At 41.9% G+C, this 24,461-nt stretch overlaps 1 protein-coding gene across 1 annotated transcript; it reads right to left on the bottom strand.

Annotated features, from left to right (window-relative positions):
* Window positions 1-13,641: 13,641 nt before the first annotated feature.
* LOC139914063 (uncharacterized) lies at window positions 13,642-19,692 on the bottom strand. The gene is made up of 9 exons (XM_078289316.1): window positions 19,580-19,692; window positions 19,413-19,461; window positions 16,819-16,967; window positions 16,556-16,688; window positions 16,141-16,413; window positions 15,688-16,008; window positions 15,415-15,581; window positions 15,152-15,271; window positions 13,642-14,944 (listed from the first exon to the last, which is right to left on the bottom strand). Exons 2-9 carry the CDS (start codon window positions 19,456-19,458, stop codon window positions 14,765-14,767), a joined length of 1,389 nt encoding a protein of 462 aa, XP_078145442.1. The 5' UTR covers window positions 19,459-19,461; window positions 19,580-19,692; the 3' UTR covers window positions 13,642-14,764.
* Window positions 19,693-24,461: the final 4,769 nt, after the last annotated feature.

The raw sequence follows: 24,461 nt of genomic DNA, 5'->3' as shown, positions 1-24,461 counted from the left end.
GTAAAAATACAAGTTTTAAGATGCGAGTCACACAAACATGTAAAATGGAGCCTTTGACTTGAACGGTGGCAACAATAACATTTTCTTATCTGCCCAGGACGAAATAATTGGCCGCATTCCTTTTGACATAAGGAATCTCCAAAGGCATAATGGGTAACTTCTCTTGAGCTATGGGTCAATCATCTAAAATAGAGACGCAGCAAAACATGCACACAAACAGGGCCTAGGGCCTGACTGTATTAACAATAAGTATCCATTATAACTCTGGACTTAATAGATCCATTCACAAGTCTGGTTGGACCTGTTGGAGACACAAAGGTAAGGAACTCACTAAGGAAGCTTTAAAAAAAACCAAAAAAAAACTAAATTCTTAACTTTATATAGGCTGCAGGGAAAGTCATTCTTCCACAATGCAAAGTTTACTTCATTGTACCTGTGGGGAAACTTGTCCTGGGTGCAACTTTGCTGCATAAAACAATACAGTAGGAAATGACAATACAGTCCATAACAGCTGTGACAGTGACATAAATAAAGCTGGGTCTGCCTGTCATTCATATAGTTTCATTACATGGTACAGCCTGGTTATATGACTCTATACCTTGTAGAGGAGTTGGACAGGAGAATGGAGAATCCCCCCAAATAATGTAATCTAATCATTTAAATCTGTTTCTGTTTTCTTCCAGTTTAGAAAGATTTTTAGGGATTTTTAGGATCACTGACACCAGATTTGAAACCGTCTCATACTCCCAGTAGATTTGCGGTGCTTTAGTCTTTCTTCACCACACACAAAAGGTGTTGGCTTATTTATGAGCCTGTAACTTCCGCTCAAGTGAGTTTTCCTAGAGAACTTGTTGGTGTGGTTGGAAGGAATTTGTATGGTTGAAAACGCTTTTAGCTTTGTGGCGACTTGTTGGAAGCCTGTGGAGTTTGGAGGGATTGTTGTTTTTTTCCCCCTGAAGATATTGAGAAGATCGAGGAACAAATACAAACAGAAACCACACAGAGTTCATAGCTTTTATGCACCTGACATGAGTAATAGTGGCTTCACAGTATGGTAAGATACAAACAACACTGTTCAGATGATCACACAGAGATTTACATGCCTTAATGCCTGCATATCATGTTTCTGAAAAAAAGAAACATACTCACACAATAGAATCGTAAACAATTCATTCCATAACTTAAAAGAATAAGGTGGAAAGTAGCTCAAATCTATACAATAAATAATCAAAAAACCTCAAAAAAAGGCTCTTCGTTGTTGAGTGCTGCGTGTTAGACTGTGGGATGAATGAAAGTGAGAGTGAATCCAAAAATGATGACAAATACAAAATCTGCAAAACAAGCACACACATGTTGCAGCTGTCATCAGGTTTATTACTAGTGTGTGTGTGTGTGTGTAATTCTTGGATGGTGTGCAGAAGTCATAAAGTGTTCACAGAATGAAATTACGTAAAGTCTGAGTTTCAGGTTTGATGCGCTTAAGGCACAAAGTTGACTTCACACACAGGTATTTATCTGGTTCATTTTGTTATGCATGTGCCGCTCTCCTTGCAATTGCAACCTTGAAAATGTGCATAAGAGAAAAGGCAACCGGTGTCAGATGCTTGTCATAACGTTGTAGTTGTCAACACACTCACTATAAAGTACTGATACTGAGGTAGATATGTGTTGATGCAGCTGGTTCTGCTGTAACTTCACAATATGAACAAAAGGATCGTCTAAGGACAGTTCTGTTAGACTACTACTACTGTATGTTGCATGCTTCTAATATAAAAACAAGACACTAAAAAGGCTGGATAAGAACTTCAGAGTCACAGTAATGGACTGGATTTGCCAAGTTGAGTCTAAACCTCCAAGTCAAGGCTGTTTAGGGGAAGTTGAGTTTGTCTGAGGTGTAGACGTCACAGTGAGTGGAGTCTGAGCTGAGGGGGTGAGCGGAGGGAAAGGTCAGTCCCTTCAGCTCAAACCGCGGTCCGGGGTCCGAAGAGAGAAAGTCAGAGCCAAGAGGGACAGATGGAGCGGCTGCCTGCCCTCCTGAAGCTGGAACCTGGACAGAAAAACACAAAAAGGTCGCTGTGCGTGAGAGGCAAGCCCGCACACTGATGCAGCACTGCCCGGAACACAGAAGCCCCAAATACTGACTGATATTATCGCTTGCTGGAGCTGCTTTTAAACGTGCCATGAGTAGTATATTAACATCACTACCACATTAATTTAGATACATAAGCATAAGTGTCATAAACAAACGAGACCAGAGGATCGTCAGTGTCTATCTGGCTGGATTGTCAAAGAAAAAAAAGTGTCAAAGAATTGTGCAAGAGGACAGGCACTGTAGTGTGATGAGAGAGCTACAGTACAGCCTTTAAAAAGAGTGTGGGGCCTGTCAGACTGTATAGCTCTTTTTTTTTTGCATATATACAGCATGTATATCATACTTTTTTCCTCCCAGGCAGCCATTACTTTCCTTACAGCATGAAAATCAACTTGCAGAGACGAGAAACTTGCTCCTGCCCCGGGTTTATTTTTTTCAGTTATTTTGCGTGATAATTTAGATAAAACTGCACATTGATCTGAAAAGTCTGTAGGTCTTCTGATGCGTTCACGTGCTGGTGGGAAGCTCCGGCGTCCGGGACTGCAGTGAGTATTTACCACTTTTTTGGCTCGTTCATGTTTGCTCTACTGGCAATTCTGATTATTTCCAACATGACTTGAAGGCAGGATAAGACAAGGGGAATTTTTCATAGATATTACACCAATAAAAAGGTTCAAATGTAACGCAAGTAACGACCGAAAAAGTCGTACAGGAAAAAGTAATGTGATTACAGTAACGCAAGTAAGTACATTTTATTGTCATTTGTTTTTTGGATCCTCAATTACAGTATTAAAAATCAGAAGTTGTTATGAGTTATCGGGCTAACTGCAATGTCGTTTGCTGGATTGTCAAAGAAACAAAAGTGTCAAAGAATTGTGCAACAGAGGACAGAGGCAGAAGGCTTGAGTGAGAGATCTTCCCATTACAGTGGAGGAGGTAAAAAGACGGTGCAAGTTAATTATACACAAGAAAGGCCAACATATGATCTGAGAAAAAAACAAAACAAAACAAAGCCAAGGAGCTCAGGAGATTAGCTCCAAGGGCTTTGTTTGTGTGTGTGTGTGTGTGTGAGAGAGAGAGAGAGAGAGAGAGACAGAGAGAGAGAAATAGAGAGATGAATTTGCAGATGAATAAACAAACTTTACCTGTGTTGTAAGAAATAAAATTAATATTGTGCTTTTTTATATGGATAGTACACTCTGTTCTTGCTTTCCTTTGTCCTGGAAAGTGGAGTGTCTTTTGTCCTGCTTACTATAATGATGTAATCAGTGCTTGAATGCATGCATGATCACTATATATGGTTATGTGTGGTTTTGAGTGATTCTATAGGTGGACATGCAGTTAAAAGTCTGAACTAGTGGGTTGGTTTTGAGCCAAGTAGGTTTGGCTATGGGCCAAGATTTATAGTTTTGTTTACTTTAACCTATATAAGTGGATCCTGAACTCCGTTCTTGGTCACTTCTTTGTTGCTTGTTTGGAACACTGAACTGAACCATGCATGTCTGAATAAAGAATCCACAGAAGACTTTTGAACCTTGCTTAGTCATTTTGACCCACAACGGGTGAAGTAAATTTTTGCATTTACAGTTTGGCGACGAGGATGGGATGGACACAGCACTGAGCGACGCCTGGGGCTAGACTGAGGGTCAACTGCCGGCAGGAGTCTCTAGGAGACTCAGGGATAGTTCCGCTCCAGCAAAGGAGGTCTGGATCCCGCCCAAAGTCAGGCACGGGTGGCGTTCAGTGGGTCGTCCATCTATTTAAAGAGCAAGTGGTGAGTTTCTGTGAATTTTTTTTCTCTTCCTCAGGGAGGGAGTAAAACATTTTTCCTCAGGGAGGTATTCTCATAGTTGCAACAAGTAAGAGAAAAGAAAAAACCTAGGTAGTTAATGGGGGCGTAAAATTTTAGCTCAGGGAGGATAGTTAGGCCTCAGGGAGGTTGCCGTTATTAGATAAGGAAGATTGTCAGGGACAAAGCCCAGGGGGTAGAAAGAGAAATAGCCCAGGGGGTAGAAAGGGATCCTAAGTGAAAAAAGAAAAGAAAAAAAAAGGAGGAAAAAAAAAGTTTTTAAGGGGAGATATTGTTTGTGATATACTGTGAGTGGATGGGAATGAAGCGGTGATATCAGTGTCCTGTGGGTATTTATCCACACAAAGGGTACGTTGCTCTGAACGAAAGTGTCGTACAAACTACCTGGCTGATATCATGGTTCATTTCATTGGCATTGTGTGAATGAAGTTGTGAATGAGTGATGGGTGTGTAATAGAGTAGGGTGAAGTGGTTGTCAAGGTACCGAAATTAATAGTGTATGTTGGAATAATAATAATAATAATAATGATATATGTTTATCATAGCGGGTATAGAGGAGTCATCGCCTATAAAATTTAGAAAATAGATACTTATTGTGATATTTAGTGTAAAAGACTTTTGACATAGTAATTTGTCCAGGGGGATTTTATTGTGTGGTCCGAGTGGAAAAAAAAAAAAAGAAAGTGAGTAAAGTTGCAGAGCAGAGAGAGCAAAGAGGGGAGGTAGCTTGTCGGTGCCGGACACCAGCATCATAAATTGTGTCTAGGGAAGAGGCCACACTGGCCTTCTAAAAACAAAAGAAAGCAACCACAACTGAGAGCGAGATGGAAAGCACACTAGGAAAAGTAGAACTACTTTCAGACCCACTTGCAGGTCCTGTAAAAGTGATAGAAGAAAAATGGGGAAAAAGCGTGGTTGAGGATGTTCCGTTTTGGCACTACGTTACTGAAGGTGTTTTTCCAATAAGAGGCACTCTGAGCGTAAACTGTTTAACTAGATGTAGGGTTATGCTAGAAGAAAAAGAAGAGCAGGAAAAGATGAAAGTGAGTGAGGAGAGTAAACAGAAGGTAAATTGGAATGCGTTCCAAAAGTGGGAGCGAGAAGCAGAAGCTAAAGCAGTAAAGTTCATAGCTAATGTGATGCTTTCAAAAGGGACAGAAGAGATGACTAAGAGAGAAGAAGAAAGGGTTAGCAGAAGGAAAAAGAAGAAGAAAAGTAGGGACAGAGAGAGGGACCTGCTTCCCCCCATGCTCTTTCTCGCACAACTCCACCATCAGGAATGTGTGACGACGAGAGTGATGATGAGGAAGATGACAACAAGGGGGCGGTCCTAAAGATGGCAGCTTCAGCCCCTCCTACATCTCAGGCTCCACCTCAACCATCCACTGTTTATCCATCACTACAAACTGTGGGAGGGTCTGAGCTCAAGGAGAAGGAGGTTTCATTGGGGCTTTTAACTCCTCCTTCAAATGTAGGTTTTGCCTCTGGTACTTCTGTTTCACACCGCCCACAGACTCGTAGCATGGCAGCGAACCTACAGACAGAGACAGTGTACCAGATGCCTATGATGATGTATCCAAATCCACAATCAGATAACAGTCAAGGCCTCTGGCAATCGCATGTCCTGGTCCACAGGCCATGGCAACCTGATGAGCTGAAGGAAGTTTCCAAAGATCTGCTGGATCCCCACAAAACCGGAGGTGAGAAAAGGGAGGTTGCAATGAAACAGTTGTTGATAATGTATAATCCTACGTTGGCAGAGGTGGAAGCAGTATGTCGCAGGTGTTTTCTGTTAAAATGGCCGAACATCAAGCCAGCCAGCTGGGACACAATCTATGATCCAGGCTACCAGAAATACAGAGACCAGGTGGATGAGCTCTACTTTGCTGTGAAAACCGCGTTTTCCCTGCGTACCAGTTGGCCTAAAATCTACAGGACCAAGCAGAATGATGGTGAGTCTGCTACTGATTATCGTGCTAGAATGGAATCTGTGTTTGCTGCCCATTCTGGTGTTGACCAGGATAATGATGCCTACAACAACCTGCTGAAGACTGCGTTGATACAAGGCCTCCATCCAACTCTGAAGAATCAGACCATGACTACGTGCATCGCCTGGGAAACCAAACCCCTCAGCGAAGTCTGGGCTCATGTCCTCCATGCGGAAAGGAACCAGACTGACATCGAGCAAAGACACAGTAAGAAGATCCAATCTGCACAGTTAATGTTTTATCAACAGACGGGAACTTGGGGCAATGAAATGCGCAGAGGACGAGGAAGAGGACGAGGACGTGGAGGAAGAGACTATGGAAGAGGGCCACCCACACAGTTTTACAACCAGCAACGTCTAAGGTGTTTCAACTGTGGGGGGTATGGTCATATGGCTCGTGATTGTTCATCAGATCACAGGTCTGGCATACAAAGACGTGAGAATGCACCTGATGGATCCTGGCCACATGCAACCCTCAAGCCTGTCTGTGAATGCTCCAGGATTCCAGCCAGCTAACCCATAGGAGATAGCGGGGACAGGTCAGATAGGTGAACAGGATAGTTCAGATGGATAGGCAGACACTGACCCTATTATAACTCAAGGTCAGTACTCTAAATTAGACCCAAGGAAACAGAAAGCAGCTAAATTAAGTTTGAAAGTAGGAAATGTAGTGGTGCCCTTTTTTTTTTTTGGGTTGATTCTGGTGCTGATGTTTCCGTTGTGCAGTCCAAATTACTCCCAAATGCGCCCAAAATGACAAAATTTCTTAAAACAGTTGGCTCATTAGGAGTTCCGGTGTTAGAACCGATTTCTGAACCACTTTCTGTCACTTATGGTGATTACTTAGGAGATCATCCTTTCTTGTTGACAGATTTTTGTCCAGTGAATTTGTTAGGGCGTGATCTCATGTGTGCTTTGGGAATAAATATGTACTGCAGTCCGGAAGGTATCATTCTTTCTTCTAAGATGCTAGGTATTTTTACTATGACAACATATGAGGGTTATTTTTAGGATCTCAAGAGCATGTAGATGAGGATGTTCTTCTTCACCAAGAACCAGACACCACCTCTTTTGTTCATATGCCTTTAACAACTGAAGAAGAAAATATGATTTCCATGATTCCGCCTATACTATGGGCTACTAGCGGTTTTGATTTTGGTTGTAGGAAACTGCAACACCTGTAGTGGTAAAACCTAAATCCTCTTTCAGACCATGTAAGAGGCAATATCCCCTCAGCCTAGAGGCTGTGGAGGGAATTGCTCCTGATATTGAGTCACTGAAAAAACAAGGTGCCGTCGTGGAGCGTCCTCATTCTCTTTGTAATACCCCTCTTCTGCCCATTAGGAAGCCTAATGGTGGTTGGAGACCTGTTCAGGATTTGAGAGCTGTAAATGACGCTGTGCAACATCCAGCGCCCACAGTACCAAATGTGGTAACTTTAATGTCTCAGGTCCCATCTAATTCTTGTTGGTTTACTGTGATTGATTTGGCTAATGCTTTTTTCAGCATTCCTGTGCATCTTAACTTCCAGTTCTGGTTTGCTTTCACTTTCAATGGTAAGTGCTACACATGGACTCGTATGCCTCAGGGTTTCTCAAGCAGCCCCACTTTGTTTGCTTTGGCTGTAGCTGAGAACCTCTCAGGTTGGGAGGTTCCTTGTGGTAGTACATTGATACAGCATGTGGATGATTTGTTGTTGTGTTCCATTTCTGAGCAGGCCTGCAAAACAGACACTGTCTCCATTCTCTGTTACTTAGCAGAGAACGGACACAAGGTCTCAAAACCAAAATCCAGCTGGTTTTACGGTCCGTACGTTATCTAGGACATATAGTCACACCTGAAGGTCGTAAACTCGGTCCCGAATGCGTTACAGCAATTTTGGAGGTACCAAAACCTCAAATAAAACAGCAAATTATGTTGTTTTGGGGTCTTGTAGGCTACTGCCGCCCATGGATACGTGACTATGCAGAGATATCTCAACCACTGTATGACATCGTGCACAGTGGTAAACATTTGGCCATGACTGACTTCCTGACTTGGACTACTGAAGCTGACAAAGCATTTACTAACTTGAAATTAGCTCTTTCTAATTTTCCCTGTTTAGGACTCCCTGACCATAGTAAACCCTTTAATCTGTTTGTCTCTGAACGAGATGGGTTTATGTCAGCTGTTTTAACTTAGTCCCATGGTGACAAGCAACGCCTTGTTGGTTATTTTTCTAAACATCTGTCTACAACTGAGAGAGCAATGGTCTCGTGCCTAAGGTCTGTTGCTGCAGCTACTGAAGCTGTCCTTGCAACTGCTGACCTTGTTGCTATGTGTCCCTTAACTGTACATGTTCCATATGCTGTTCATTCTCTCATCCTTTAGGCTAAGACTGCTTACCTGACTCCTGCGAAGATGCTGCATTGGCAGAATGTTCTATTTACTATGTCTTATGTTACTTTGAAGTGTTGTCCTTAACCCTTCCATACTTCTTCCTACAGCAGAGGAAAGTGAACCCCACTGCTGTTTGCAAGTGATTGACATTGCTACCAAACTTTGTGATGCCTTGTTTAACATACCACTGACTAACCCTGACTTTGTTTTCTTTGTAGAGGGTTCAACAGGACATCTTTCTGCGCAAGCAGCAGAACTCTTTGCCTTAACTCGTGCTTTTATTCTAGGTGCTGGAGAAGATATCATGGTCTATGCAGACTCTCAGTATGCTTTCAATGTGTCATAATTTTCATGCTGTTTGTAATTGTCAGGCTCATACAAGTGGTGTTGATCCAGTTTCATAGGGAAATGCTGTTGCTGATGCTGCAGCTAAAGCTGCTGTTCTTTTTCCCTGTCTCTCCCATTTTGCAAAATGCATCTGTCTTCTAGGATGATAGTGACAACGACGAAGCAGCTCTTAGATGAACGAGGGGAAACCACTCTGCATCGAATGTGCTAGTAAACCTCTCCAGAGTGGTAGCCCTCTACTGAGTGTAAAGCTCATGGGTTGAAGACGAGGGTTTTTTTTATTCCTTTTTTGTTTTCCTTTATTTTGGGTTTTTATTCGTGTTGATTGAAGCTTGTTTGTAACTCTTAGAAGAGATGTTTTCCTCACTGTTTAAGTGAAGTATACATAGAGTAGGATGTATCTGGTGTTATTTTATTTTAATCTTAGTTGTCACCTTGTGACAAAAGGGAGGAATGTAAGAAATAAAATTAATATTGTGCTTTTTTATATGGATAGTACACTCTGTTCTTGCTTTCCTTTGTCCTGGAAAGTGGAGTGTCTTTTGTCCTGCTTACTATAATGATGTAATCAGTGCTTGAATGCATGCATGATCACTATATATGGTTATGTGTGGTTTTGAGTGATTCTATAGGTGGACATGCAGTTAAAAGTCTGAACTAGTGGGTTGGTTTTGAGCCAAGTAGGTTTGGCTATGGGCCAAGATTTATAGTTTTGTTTACTTTAACCTATATAAGTGGATCCTGAACTCCGTTCTTGGTCACTTCTTTGTTGCTTGTTTGGAACACTGAACTGAACCATGCATGTCTGAATAAAGAATCCACAGAAGACTTTTGAACCTTGCTTAGTCATTTTGACCCACAACGGGTGAAGTAAATTTTTGCATTTACAGTGTACTCTTACTAATATAACATTTTTCCAAGGTAGCCATAAGAACAAGTTTGTTTATTGAGTAGTGAGTGTGTGTGTGTGTGTGTGGGTGTGAGTGTGAGTGTGTGTGAGTGTGTGTGTGTGTGTGTGTGCTCATACCTCACGATAAGGGGAGGGCACACTGACGGCAGTGGGCTGGCTGTACCTCGGTCCAGCAGGCTCGGCGGTATTCTGCAGTTTGAATGCAGCATGATGGGAATGTGATATCAACAGCATAACAGCTACTTTTAAACTTGCTTTAGTCAAACGATTTGTATACTACTGTGCACACATACAGGTTTAACCCAGATTCTCACCTCCTGGTAATACCCAGTGGGTGCGGCGTCAGGCTCAGCAGGAGCGGGGTCGTCTGTCTTGGAGGGGCTCGTCCCGCAGCAGCACTTCTTCACACAGCAGCGGCAGAGGAGCACCATGAAGAGAACGCCCACCGCGACGCCGATGTAGAACGACAGAGGAGCGGGTGCTGGAGGACAGTGAGGAGGTGTGTGTGTGTGTGTGTGTGTGTGTGTGTGTAAAAACAGGTGGGAAAGACAGTGCGTTTGTGCCACTCGTAAGTCATCGTCTAACTCATCCATGTGCATGTGTTGTATGTCTTTCCTCTTATGTTTGTGAAGAGTTCTATTCCAAAATGCTCTATAATATTCCATTATGGAAAAGCCATTCCTTAACTTCATCATTCAACATCTCTAAAATATAAAGACAGTCTGTAGAATGGCTTTTATTTTGTTAATCATGGAAGTTGAAAGTGATCATAACTTTATTAACTGGTTTAACTTTGTGATATCAATCATTTGATAAGAGCAGGGTTTTTTTTTCAAATGTTGGATGTCTCATTTTGGATCAAAACTTCAAACTTTTTTTCATGTGTTTGTTCTTTTACAGAGAACATACATATTACTGTTGTCATGTGAAAAACCCCTAACTCCACCCCCTAACTGTTTTTCTAACTAATTCTCATGTTTTCACTTCAGTTGAAGGATTACATTACACCTGTCTTCTACAGGTTGAGAAAATGTTGCAACCCCTTGGGCTTATGAAACCCTTTCAAACCCCTTTGGATAAACTAAAAAATGCATGGTGGTCAATCTGAAAACAAGGCTTCTTCTTCTGAAAATCTGACATTTCAGAGATACTAGGTTTCCCCCTGACGGCGACAATATGATAGAGAGGACTTAGTAGGACTTACCCATCACCTCCAGGTTCACCATCAGGGCCAGGTTGCCGTTCTGATCTGTGAGCTCAAAGCGTCCGGAGTCCGAGGTTTGGAGGCTCTCGATCAAAACCACAAACGTGGACGAATAGGAGCGAAGCAGCTGAATCCTGCTGTGAAAGAAATTATCCTGCAGGCTGCCTTCACTGACCAACTCGTACGAATCGGCGTCATCCTCCGGGAAGAAGGTGAGGCGGCACGAGGCGGGGTCCAGATCGAAGGAGAACTTGAGATCTTCCCCCACCATCATGCCATGGGACTCTGTGTGCGCTGAAAGAGAGGAAGCGCGAGAAAGAGGATGTTATTAATGTCACGAAATGACATGTCGATTCATTTTCACATATTGTGTTGCTGTGTTCCCAAAAAGATAAACAGCCTTGTTTTCAGCTTGACCACCATGCATTTTTGAGTTTATCCAATTGGTTTTAAAAAGGTTTCATAAACCTGAGGATTGTAGGATTTACACATTTTTAATTGATGTTTATTGAGTTGATGTTCTAATTCAGAATGACTTACAGTGAGTTCAACAGTAGAATAAACTCAATTTCTTAGATAATTAAAATTATAAGCAGTGCAAGGGTCAGAATTCCCCAGGAAATTAAATCAAATGAGAGCTATAAGGAGGACCTTTACCTGATACCGTGATGACCTTGCTCAGTATCACTCTGCGGTCCTTCCCTCTGACTGTGTAGCGGCCGCTGTCCGCCTGGGTCACCTTGTCTATCACCCAGAGGTGCCCCTTCAGCTGCCCCCTGCCCGCCTCGCCGGCCACAGGCTCGTCCCGTCTCCACAGGACCACCAGCTGTCGCGGGCCGTACATAGGGCTGAACTCCAGGGACTCCGCATCCCTGGGCAGCCTCAACATGTGGCGGTCCCCATAACGCTGCTCCAGCTCATATGTGTCACTGGAGAGGCCTGGAGAGGGAGTGAACACACACACTGAGGATGCTGAGGGGGAAGAAATGACTGGACACATGAAAACTTCTGTCACTGTCAACACTCCCTTATAGCCTTGGAGCATTTAAGCAGGGGAGAGCGGGGTAAATTGTCACGTGAGTAAGTTGTCTCAGTGGCTTTATTGCTGAAATTAAATATTAGAGCCAAAAGTCCAATTACAAAAATGTTTACTTTCTTAAGGCATTACTGAGAAATACACCAATGAATAAATGCCCTGTTCTCCCTTACATTTTCAACAGGATTTACACTTCTTTCAGTAAGTTTGGCTAGAAAAGAATAAAATCCAAAATCTCTCGTTTTCAGATATGGTCATATACGTATATCAGCTTTTATGAAGAATAACTGTAGTAATCCTGGAATCATTTTAGAGGGACACACAAATATCACATCAAAACTACAAGTGCCTCTGGTTATACCATAGTAGATACCATAAAGCAGTGGTTCTCAACGTGGGTCTGGGGACCACCAGGGGTACTTGAGGAGGTTCCAGGGGGTCCCCAGCAAATGAATTGAAAATGAATTGTTAGAAATCAAAATCATATCTGACACTAAAAATATCCTCAGATTTGGGTCCGAGAGACAAAATCTCATCAAATGGGGGTCCGTGGCGCTAATATGGACTAAAATAGGAGTACTTGATATGAAGAAGCTTGAGAGTCACTGCTATGAAGTAGCCTACTGGACTCACTATTGAGCCCCACAGATACACAATAAATCCATGTAGGAATAATGGTGAGGGAAGGATGTTGTTTATCCAGTAAAATGAAAATGAAATGAAAGTGAAGGAGGATTCACCATCACACTAGCTACTCACCCACACAGGCACCCAGCAGCACCAACAGTATCATGATCTGCACTGATTTGAAATTCATGACCCGGGCAGTTAGTCCCATATAAACAACACTAGCACCTCCGATCAACACTTGTTTAATTAGAATAACAGAGGAGATAACGTATGCTTTATAATTAACAGCGTTGTCTGTCCCGCTACATCACGTCAGCGAGGGGCTTTGTCTGGTCCACATCTTCACATCATGGGGCACAAGCGGGGCGTTCCCAGTTGCCTTCAAGTGCTGTCGGAAATATCGCAATTATGGACAAACGGCCCAACCAAGCGGTAAATGTACAAGGGGGAAAAAATCGAATGCGCTTCTCCAAGTTATGGGCCGTGTTCTGCCACAAACCAATCACTATCAGTCGATTATTCTGATGGGAAATCATCATGTTCGGAGGAAAGCTGCAAAAATCAGACCGAATAGAGGCGAAAAACGATCAGAAAAAAAGAATTAAAAAAAAACGAAATGAAGAATTGAAGTGACCGAATGTTTTTTTTTGACAGTTGGAGTGCCGCCCCTGCCCTGGTTCTGGTCATTGTGTGAAAGCGGTAAATGTCACTGTGAAAATCTGAATTCTCCGATACCCAAGTTGCCGAGATGTGACCTTTAGGAGCCAAGAGCATCGAAGAAGTGTCAACAACTGATGGTAAAAAATGATGTATTTTGTCATTCTACGTTATTGTCTGACATTCTATATAAATAATTAGTATTGTTTTATCTTTATAATTTCAGTCTTTGCTTAATTTTGTAGTCATGTAGGCTACAGCTGGCTAAATAATTTAAACATCAATTACATGCTTTACATGCATGTTCTTCTTTTCATTCTGCCGCTGCAGGACAAAGAAGAAGCTCTGTGCCGCTTCGTTTCTAAAACAGGAGCCACCAAAACCCTACTTTTGCTATTTCTGACCAAAAGTAACTGAATGCGCGACAAGTTCAATTTGCGACTTCCAAACTCAGAGAGAACTCAAAGAGCACGTGAAGGCATCATACAGCATAACAAACCTCAACTGAGGAGTTTCAATTTAAACCTAACCTATTACATTTAGGATATAGACTGTACAGGATACAAGTGAGCAGCATTCAGTCACAACCTTGATTAAAAACAACTTTATTAATATTGCATTCAGATAATTAGGAAATATGTTTGATTCACATTTGCATCTACATTTTTAAATCGATCTCATGGCCTAAAGATCGGGCCAGTTTCTCAGAGCCACAAAAAAGGCCTTAAAAAAGAACTGCAAATAGAAATGTTCACTTTTTCCGTGGATATAACAGAAGTGCTGAGAGATACACAGTGTAACAGTTTCCAGGTATGGATCTTATTTTTTACAATGCATTCAAAAACAAAAAAATATCACACACACCATTTCACAAATAAAATGTCAGGATAAAAAGCCACCCCAAAACATACACCTTGATATAAGATGCTGAAGGCACAATACTGTTTTAAAACAACCCATATAAAAATACATATCAATCACTAGTAAACCTGCAAAAGTGGTTTTATATAGCTGAGGATAGCGTGTTGTTCCCTGACTGTGGAAGGCAGCTTTGTGGGTTTAAAAACAAATTCAAATGATACAAAACAGTGCTGCTGTTCTCTAGATCAGTCCCATCTTAGTCTCTGGTTTGGGTCTCCTATCTCTCTAATTTCCTACGCCATCTCCCTTTTGGTCGTTATTCTATTCGTTAATCTATCTCTTGCCCTTGATTTCCTTGGCAGCAGGAAATAGGCTACTATGCGTATTCATTATACATTCTGAGTAGAACATTTATGGCATATATTTCCATATACAGAGAGAGAGTGAGAGAAAGACAGTGAGAAAGAGGAGAGAGAAATTAAAAACATAAAAAAAAAATCTGCACACTATTTTAGTCTCATTCCTCAGAATAGAGTTAAATTGCTTCTGGTCTTGGTATTAGTCCTAGTCTCGACTGGTTTGGTCTCGACTACAACCACAGCACCAACTGATGGTCTTGAGTCATGAGGATTGTATGTGAAGTTGAGCAGAATAAATAAAAAAAGATACTAACTTTGCAAAAGGAGCTAATTACATCAATACTGCGCTGGCTTCAAGTTTTGCTTGATCGCATCTAATTTTTGTGTGTGTGTGTGTATTAATCCAATCAAGAATCTAATTGGCTATGTGCCAAGTCACACAGCGACCACTGAAGTAAATTCTATAGCAAATGAATTTTCCAGCATGCTCCCTAAATGAAGTTGAGTTTGTCTGAGGTGTAGACATCACAGTGAGTGGAGTCTGAGCTGAGGGGGGGAGCGGAGGCAAAGCTCAGGCCCTTCAGCTCAAACCGCAGTTCGGGGTCCGAGGAGAGACAGTCAGAGCCCAGAGAGACGGACGGAGCGGCTGCCGGGCCTCCTGAAGCTGGAACCTGGAGGACGCAGAGAACAGGAAAGATGAAACGGGTCTGCTTGGGATTTCGCCGGACCAAGAAACACTTCAGAAATGAGCAATTTCTTATAACTTTGTTTTAATGTTTATGCCAGGAGACATTGGTGCCTTTACATTTCATGCATTTAAGAGTATGTGCATCCCTCAGGTTTAGGTGAGTTCACATGGATAAAAATACAACACCTACCGGTGGCTCCAGGGAGATGGATTCAGGTTCCCTAGCAGTGAGGGGACGAGTGGGCTCATAAGTGTAAGTTGGAACATATAGGGGAGTCGAGTAATTCGGGCGTGAAGGTTGACTGGCATCCTGCAAGTTGACCGAGGATGTTGAAATGAGAAAAAGCGGCACATTATGAAAACGGATAGTCGCCTTAAGCCCCAAAATATTGCAAGCTAGAGATGTGTGACCCCGATACGAGTGTCAGAAAGCCCCTTTGGTGAGATACCTACATCATGGTACACAGCGGGTGCTGCTGCAGTCTGAGGAACAGAGCTGTTCCTTTTAGAGGAGCTCTTCTTACAGCAGCAGCAGCACCTCCTCGCGCAGCACCAGCAGGCGACCACCACGAAGACAGCACCGACACCAATAACAATATAGATCAACTGAGGAGCAGATTCTGTAAGAGCATAGAGATGGATGTGGTTTATGTTGATTTGAAACATAAGCGATGGGTTGTTCCGCCCCCCCGCCCCCCCCATAAGGAAAACCTCAGCATTACTCACCCTTCACCTTCAGCTTGACAACGAGGGCCAGGTTGTCATTCAGGTCTCGGACCTCAAAGTGGCCAGCGTCTGAGACCTTTAGGTGATCAATTTCTAACCCCAACCTGGGTACAACGGATGTTAGCATTCGAATTCTCCCTGAAAATAAGTCATCTTCTGTTCCCCAATCATGACTATCTACCATCAGTCTCCCTGCTTTCATCACCAGTATGGGTTCTATCTCCGACCAGGGAGTAAAGCTCACGGTGCACAGTGCGGGTTCCAGAGCAAAAGTGATGCGTAGGTTCTCGTTCACCAGTTTCTCATACGATTCAGTGTACTCTGTGTATGATAAAGAGTAGGTTGCATTAGAACAAGACTGACAGGCGTATGAACTGAACGTATCCCGATTCTAACCGGCTTATGCGTGATAAAACAGTGGCGATTTCTACAACTCTAAGTTTACGTCGTCACCTGTTACTGTGAGCTTCTTCCTAGATACCATCGTGTTGTCTTTTTTCCTGAAGTTATAGTAGCCGTTGTCTGCCTGGGTGACTTTCATCATCTCCCAGACATTATAGTCCACCTTCCCCCTGCCTCCCCTACTGGCTTGAGGGTCGGTGCGATTCCACAGGATCCTTGGCTGATCGAGGCTGTGCAAGGGAGTGAATTCCAGGAAGTTTACCCTTGTGGAAAAACTTGTGGAGTACCTTTCCCCATAGGTCCTTGATTCCTTGTCAGAACAATCTAAAAAAGCATGTATAGAAAAAGAAAAAAAACAATATTGGCTGATTCTATTGAAGAATAAATTTAAATCAAAAGTATTTAGGTGAAACAGTCCACCACCATAACAGCAGTGCCTTTAAATGTGACATTACAATGCTCTCACCTAAAACTTTCAGTTTGAAGATATTAGATTCCGTATGATCATCGCGTTTGATCGAAAAAATTCCTTCATCGCTCTCCCTCACATCGAGCAGAGAAACTATAAAATATGACGACCTGTAGCGCGGGTCCTTCACCTGAATATGTAGACAACACAAATACATGCACTCAGGGTCGACAGTAGATTACAATTCTATCCTGTAATCGGCGGCAATTCAATCGAGACCTGGTTCGCCCTGATTTGAATGGGATCTAATTGTCACTCGCCTCTTTGTTTTCCATCACTAGTTTCCTGGGACCTCTGGGGTTAGTTGGAGTGAAGAACAGCTTTCCGGTGAACATAGCGGATACTTTGTCAAACGGTAACTTGAAAATTCCGCCATAGCATTCCTCCTCTGTCTGCAGTGCATATGAACCTTGAAAAGAAAGGATACAAGTGAAGAGGAGACAGATTTGGTGAATATAAGTAAAATCAGACCCAAAACATTTGAGAACATGTAGAAAAAAATGAAGAAACTGTAGAAACTTGTGTTTTGGAATTTGTAGCCACAGAACATATCTGCAAACCCTGTGTTTTAAATTTGATACCACAGGAAAGATTCACAACATGTGAATTCATTTGTAAACAAATGTAATAGTAGTTGAAGAAAACAATACATTTTGCATGTGTCATTTTTATTTTTACTTTAATCAAGAGATAACTTCATGCCAGTCGGTCAGGGTGAGACGCTTCACTCCTCTGTACTTTGGCACTATCAAACTTCATCAGTATACAGAAAACCCCTTTTTAGAAATCATGTATTCTTTACTGAGCAGTATCTAATTGATGAAAAGGTAACATAAGTTGTATTGTTATGAAAATGTAACTTTTTCACACAACTCTCATAATCCTCATATTAAATTTACCACATCAGACAACAGAAAGCACAGAAAGTACTTGTGGGTTCTTCAGCTATTTATTTACATGGACTGATGTGCTACATATATAACATATATATCATCACTGTTGGGTGAGAACCTTGTGTCTCCAAAATATCAACTTTTCAGGAACTAAGAAAAACAGCCTTGTTTTCAGTTTGACCACCATGCATTTTTGAGTTTATCCAATTGGGTTTTGAAAGGGTTTCATAAGCATCTACATCTTTTAATTTATTGGAAAAAATAGGAATTGGTTTATTCAATTCATAAAATGACGTATCATTTCACTATCACTATTTACATTTCGCAAATTAAAGAACATAAAATTCTATATCAGAAGTCATCATTTTGGTCATTTTGTATGCCATTTACGTTTTGTTCCAGGGGTTAAAATACATCCACCTAGCCAATTACACTAATTAATGCATTAATTAGCAATTATTTCTATGTCAACATACTTCTCATAACACGTGGGTGGTATTAATATGAACTCCGTATCGTAAAACATTAAGGAGTAACATCAGTTAGTAGAAATTCCTTCTGATTAATATGCAAATTTATCAGCAGCAGCAAGGTGTTCTGAAAATGAATCATCTACTCTATAGGGAGTAGATGATCAATGGTGTGAGGATGAACTTTCTATCATGTGTTGTTCTTGAGTTATTGTGTTCACAAGAATGTGTCTACAAACAGACACACACACACACACACACAGACGCCACCATGATGACATCATGTCATACCATGTAGCATGGTGGCGGGACATAATAAAAAGATAGAAACCAGCTCAAGTCTAATTTGTCCCAATGTCCCAGTGACCACTCAGACCCTATTAAAGTATTTTAGTAGGCAGGCTGCTCTCTCCATATTTAACCAGTCCAGATATAGGCGGCAGAGTGGCCTTGTGGCCGGGAAGCTGTGTCCCAACCAGAGCGACTCATGTTCAGTCCCCAGTGTGCCATACTGCACCTGCCTAACCCTAACCTAACCCTGCCAAGACACTTTGGGCTTAAGACTAACTTCTTAAATGTGCAGATGCAGAACAGATCCATGAAGATGTCAAAACGGTGTTGTGAGGAATCTGACTCCAGACTTTTCAAGGGCTAAACAGCCTACAAGCAAATACGAATTAATGCTATGTAACAGTGCTTGTCTCCCTTTGTAGGAAATCTTTGGGGCCAGGCTACAGACAATTTGTTTTGAAAAATTAGCGCAATCAAGTTGCATCGGTGGCCCAAAATGTAACTCATATAATATGGAGTGAAAACACTTGACTATCATCTCATATTACACAGTTATTGATATAGCTGTACAAAAGTCAACTGAGTGATGTTAGTGAAAGTGAAAAATGTGTGTACTGACATGCTTTACTGGGTTATTAACGTTTCCCCATCATTTTGTTCCCGTGAATAAGAAGCTGCCGTTGCTAGGCACTGAGCACGGCGCAGCAGCTTGTAGCGGGGAGAGGGAAATAAGTTGTTCAACTGACCCGTTTTAGCTAGCTTCAAACTTTTGGCAAACTCTACGTTGTTTAGGAAAGCACTTAATATGATTCACGCTGAACCGAGCAAGGTGGTCGCTAGCTCAGACTGCTCTCATCCGCAGCACCTTCTAACGTTTTCTCGTTGCATTCCTCGTTAGCTTGGCTTGTGCTAAAGTTACAGGGGCAAACAAACTCTGTTTAAAACTGTCTGTTGCATAATGACAAGATCAGAGGTAACAACGGTAGAATGTGTTGGATATAAACACTAATCTAGCCTGTCTCGTTTGTGTCAATTCCACATACTAAATATCTAACGTTATAACATGTTTCACTACTCACTTACGACTATGTAGCGGCAATGAAACTAAAATGGCAAGTATTATGAAACCTACACGTCTTGCATTGTCCCTGTCGGACTGGGTAACGTTAGTTAGGTGAATAGGTAGACTGGGTTACTCACCGACGGAGAAACGACAAACAGCCAGGAGGGGAAGTAACCAGAACATGTCCTGCAGGGAAAGGGAACTAACATGTTATAACTCGCCTAACCCTACTTGTTAGAAGAGGACATAATTGGATAAAAGTACTGGACATGAGCTAAAAAGTGGTAAGAAGTAAGGTACTCACTGCGAAAAAAGATGTTTTCCCTCCCAGTTGGCGGCCAGTTTGCGTTTACAGTCCCAGGACAGAGATCGTCTCCAGGCTACATTTACCTTCTCTACGGGGCGAGGCTCCCTCCCTCCATACTTTGTTTTCCTCGTAGCTGCGCCACATCTGCGCATAGTCTCCACAATTTATTACCACAAACCCAGTCTACCACCCAGCCTGCTGGTAATATTAGATACGATAACCCCTACCGAAACATCACTGTAATATTCCTATAGGGACCCAGTGTGTCTGTGGTATATGTATATGTATTTAATCTCCTAATACCATCACCTGTGTAGCATTCTTAAAAATATATATAGGATTACTGTAGTTTTTCGTAAGGGCGGGCTGTCATAATAACACTTATTCAAGTTTTAGACTATGATTATTATTATATTTTCTATCTGCTTTGGTATATATATTTTATGTAATATTTTTATCTTTTTTTATCTTGCCCATTGATTTTCTGCATGTATTGACTGCATAATAATAATAATAAAAACATGTAGGCTAGAGTACTGTATATCTCAATAATAAAACACATTTTTTATTTATGGAACACAGACCAGGAGTATAATCGTAGTGTTAGATAAAGTTATCCATTGGTAGAAAAGAAAGTAAAGCCATTTTGCACATACAGTATAATATAAAAAACATGATATAATAGAAAACATGTTGCAACAAAACTGTTCATGTGTAAAATTAAACATACTTGATTTATCTTCAGTAATGTTCACACTGTTAAAGGGTTTGGCAAGTTCAAATAATTGCACTTCAGGTTTAAGGAATATTTGATATCTTCTTAAAAAATATTTTTTTGCCCAAGTCTGGTTTAGTGTTTCTTACAGCTGCACTTCTACACTACACTTCTTGTACTCCTTCTACACATCCAATCTGATATGAAATCATCACCTGTGCAGTGATGGAGGCACATGGAGAGGAGCAGGTTTGTGATCAGTGTCACTGGGCCTGAGGCGGTGTCACCAGTTTAAGGATCACCTTCCTGAAGAGCTCCTATAGGAAACACTGGGGTTGCACTAGATAAGTCAGTGTGTGTGCACTTATGCATGGAGGTTTGTATGTTTGTGTGTGTGTGTGTGTCCCACACTACCAAGGTATTACAAGAAAAGAGCAAACATGCTAGATTCATTTTTGGCACGTACATATCCCAATATTGTCTATGTCAGTGACCTGAGGTTATTGCATCAATCATACTACCAGTACACATAAAAACTAAAAAATTAAGATAATACTTTCAGTGACTTTTTCCATCTTTAAAAAAAAATGCCTGTTTGTAACCGACAGTAAAGAGTTATTTTAAAAAGTCACATCCAGCCGACAGTGGGCAGGTGGAGGGAAGCTCACAAGTCATTTGTCTGATGCTTGTGATAACTGTGTAGCTGCCAGCACTTGGACCATAAAATACGGATTCTGAGGTAGATATAGGTATAATCAGCAGCACCTAAATTACACCTACAGATACATGGATAAATGACATTCTCTAAACTTCACTGCTTTACATTACATATTCCAGATCGAAAACTACAGGCACAATTAGATGAGGTATTGGAAAGTTGAGTAAACAGGATGCACAGAATCAACGGAACATTTCCCTGAGACCTCGGGGACCTATAATATCACAGCGTTCATCAGGCTGAGCAGTGTTCATTGTCATATTTTTAGACTGAGTCACAGTGTTAGCCTTTTAACGAGGTTCATCCTTTAAATGAACTCAGATTTTGGTCATGTCGTATTGATTCAATTACGTCGTTTACTCACTGATTATAGTCGATGGAAATACAGCTACTGCAGCAGCTCTTTTAACATATTGGGAAAAAATAGCACCGCTGCATTTATGTAGATTACACTGCAATATTTAGACATTTCCCAACTTTTCTGTCGATGTGAGAGCTGTCTGATATTTTTGAGACTGTTTAAATTTGTTTTGGCCTGCAACATCTACAAGCAGGCATCACAATATGTATGTTAATGAATCTCTGTGATTAGATTATGATAAACTATTTCTCCAATGATAAGCATGCACTCTCCTACGATAAATGCATGTCTGTGATTGGACGATAGAAACTACGTTCTTTGTTATTTTCTCTTAAAAAAACGAACTTTTTTTCCAAACATAGTTATCGTAATCATCTCCCACCGTGCTTAATTTTCTCATATTTTCATTAGTAATAGAATGAAATTAAATTATTTCTAATATCATGTCATTTCTAACATCTACTCATCATAGGCATGTCAAGGCTGTTTAGAGGAAGTTGAGTTTGTCTGAGGTGTAGATGTCACAGTGAGTGGAGTCTGAACTGAGGGGGGGAGCGGAGGGAATGCTCAGTCCCTTCAGCTCAAACCGCGGCCCGGGGTCCGAGGAGGGACAGTCAGAGCCGAGAGAGACGGATGGAGCGGCTGCCGGGCCTCCTGAAGCTGGAACCTGGAGGACGCAGAGAACAGGAAAGATGAAACGGGTCTGCTTGGGATTTTGCAGGACCAAAAAACACTTAAGAAATGAGCAATTTCTTATAACTTTGTTTAAATGTTTGGGTTTATGCCAGGAGACATTGGTGCCTTTACATTTCATGCATTTAAGAGTATGTGCATCCCTCAGGTTTAGGTGAGTTCACATGGATAAAAATACAACACCTACCGGTGGCTCCAGGGACCTGGATTCAGGTTCCCTAGCAGTGAGGGGACCAGTGGGCTCATAAGTGTAAGTGTAAGTTGAAGCTGGAACCTGGAGAATGCAGAGAACAGGAAAAAATGTTAGTGTGTGTGTGGAGTGGTTTTTTTGCATGTGTGTCTGTGTGTGTATGTAAGGGGAAGGGATACAAGTTCATGCCTCAGGTTGCGGAGAACGGAAACAAAAAAAATGGGATGCAGAGTCACTACACCTACCAGTGGATCATGAACAGTAACAGTAGGTTGGCTGGGGTACGCCGGACCCGACGGCTGACTGGGACGAGCTAGACCTGGAGACTGGCTGGGGCAAGCAATGCCAGGGGAATAAGTGGGATTTGTTGGGCCTGAAGGTTGCTGGAGGAAAGCTGGTGGACAGGTACTTGGGCCTGAGGGGAGGCTGGTATTCTGCAATTGTATCAGAGACATTCATCAGATTAAAGAGTATTAAATCTGCACTAGGCAAGATTTTTATGTAAAAATACACCCATCTTAGCCTAAATCATGATGTAGGGCTGCAACAGAGAAGAGCGTCCCTTCCCTTCTAACTGTGATGCAGCAGATTGGTATGAATAGTTGGTAGCAGATGGTAGTGTTTGTGTTTGCGATGGTACTTACATCATGGTAATACACAGCGGGTGCTGCTGCAGACTCTGGAGCAGAGTCGTCCCTTTTAGAGGAGCTCTTCTTACAGCAGCACCTCCTCACACAGCAGCAGCAGAGAAGCACCATGAGGAGAATGCCGACTCCAACACCGATGTAAAAGTACGGAGGATCATCAGCTATTAGAGAGGGGAGGCAAAAGATTAAGTCATCGCTGACAGCTCATAATTGACCCTCCATTTTGCTGTGATACTGTTCCCATTCTAAAGGAGGAAAAGAGAGGGGGAGGGGGCATAATATTAAAATGTGATGCAGCAAAGTAATGGCAAAAAGAAATGAAAAGTCAGTTAAGGATGAAAAGACTTAAAAGATGAAGGCGGACTGTCTGGCCTCACCTGACACCCAGAGCTCATGTGTTTTTATCAACCTCTTGTTCTGGGCCCTGAGGCTGTAGCGGCCCTGATCATGCTGGGTGACGTTATAGATAACCCACCAGTTTCCATCCATGTGCCCTCTGTCTCCCTCACTGACTCCAGGGTCTGTGCGATCCCAAAGGAGCACTGACTCATCCTCACCCATGAAGGAGAACTCCAAGAAATAGGCGTTTTGGGGTACCCTCAAGGAGTACGTCTGCCCGTACAACTTGGTTACTTCATCAGAACAATCTGAGAATCACAAAAAAACAGAAAACATTTAGAGAGAGACCTTCTTGAATTGGCATATAAAGAAAGAACACTGCAAACTACACCTGATAAAAAAAAGTTGTGTTGGGTAATGATTCTTAATCTTTACCAATCAAAATGATTTTACAACTTTGGATGTTCTCACCTAAATGTGTAGTTTCAACTGTGCCAGAAAAAGTCCCCTGGTTTCATCAGTGTCATCAATATCATACAGGAGCTCTTAAAACTACATGAAATTAAACCAGTAGTTTAACTATAGTTTGCACTTACTTAGTTGCAGTTCAACTAAATTCAAATGTGGGTATTGTTTATAGTTTATACTTTTTTCTCAATTTGATACCCACTATTTTGGCTATACATTTAAAGAAGTTTTTATATTATCTTGTTTATTGAAGTTATCTCCCCTTCTCTCTACTGACCGCTGTGAAGGCCCAGATGATGCATTCAGTGTCTTTTTTTTTTTTTTGCAGTCATGTGATTGATTACAAGTGACACTGCAGCTTGGCTGTAGATCTACTTCTTCCAGTGTGAAATAACTTGCAGCTTGTCAAACTAGACTTTCACAGCATCTTCCCAACACCGGTCTGGACCAAGGTCTGGACGGTCTGGACAGAATGAGGTCGGCCCTGCTCTTGTCCATCCTGCCTGTATAGTATAGTGGCTGACAGTGAGTAGAGCTCGTACTCACCAGCGCAACCTGTAACCAGCAGCACATATGCCCAAAACTGCAATCTCTTCACTACAGCAAACATCTTTATGAGCTACAAGCCCAGCCACGGCCACGTCTTTTTCTTTCTTCTTTCTTTTTAAACACCACGGTACATTTGAAGGTTAATCTCGACGTAGAGCACCAGAGAGCCACCCACCCCTCATAACGACCCGCTTCTGTG

Source organism: Centroberyx gerrardi, chromosome 16 (assembly GCF_048128805.1).
Source record: "Centroberyx gerrardi isolate f3 chromosome 16, fCenGer3.hap1.cur.20231027, whole genome shotgun sequence".
In the NCBI taxonomy this organism is placed as follows: domain Eukaryota; kingdom Metazoa; phylum Chordata; class Actinopteri; order Beryciformes; family Berycidae; genus Centroberyx; species Centroberyx gerrardi.
Note: the sequence above shows the minus strand (reverse complement) of the source record. Positions and strands in the feature narration are given on the sequence as shown.

What these genes read in the sequence shown, in the direction of transcription:
- LOC139914063 (XM_078289316.1), bottom strand. Translation starts at nt 19,458, where the DNA reads ATGTTCTGGTTACTTCCCCTCCTGGCTGTTTGTCGTTTCTCCGTCG. An exon ending in GAAGAAGCTCACAGTAACAG is followed by an intron (nt 16,009 to 16,140) that starts GTGACGACGTAA and finishes TATCATACACAG; the next exon opens with AGTACACTGAATCGTATGAG. An exon ending in TGTCAAGCTGAAGGTGAAGG is followed by an intron (nt 15,582 to 15,687) that starts GTGAGTAATGCT and finishes ATGCTCTTACAG; the next exon opens with AATCTGCTCCTCAGTTGATC.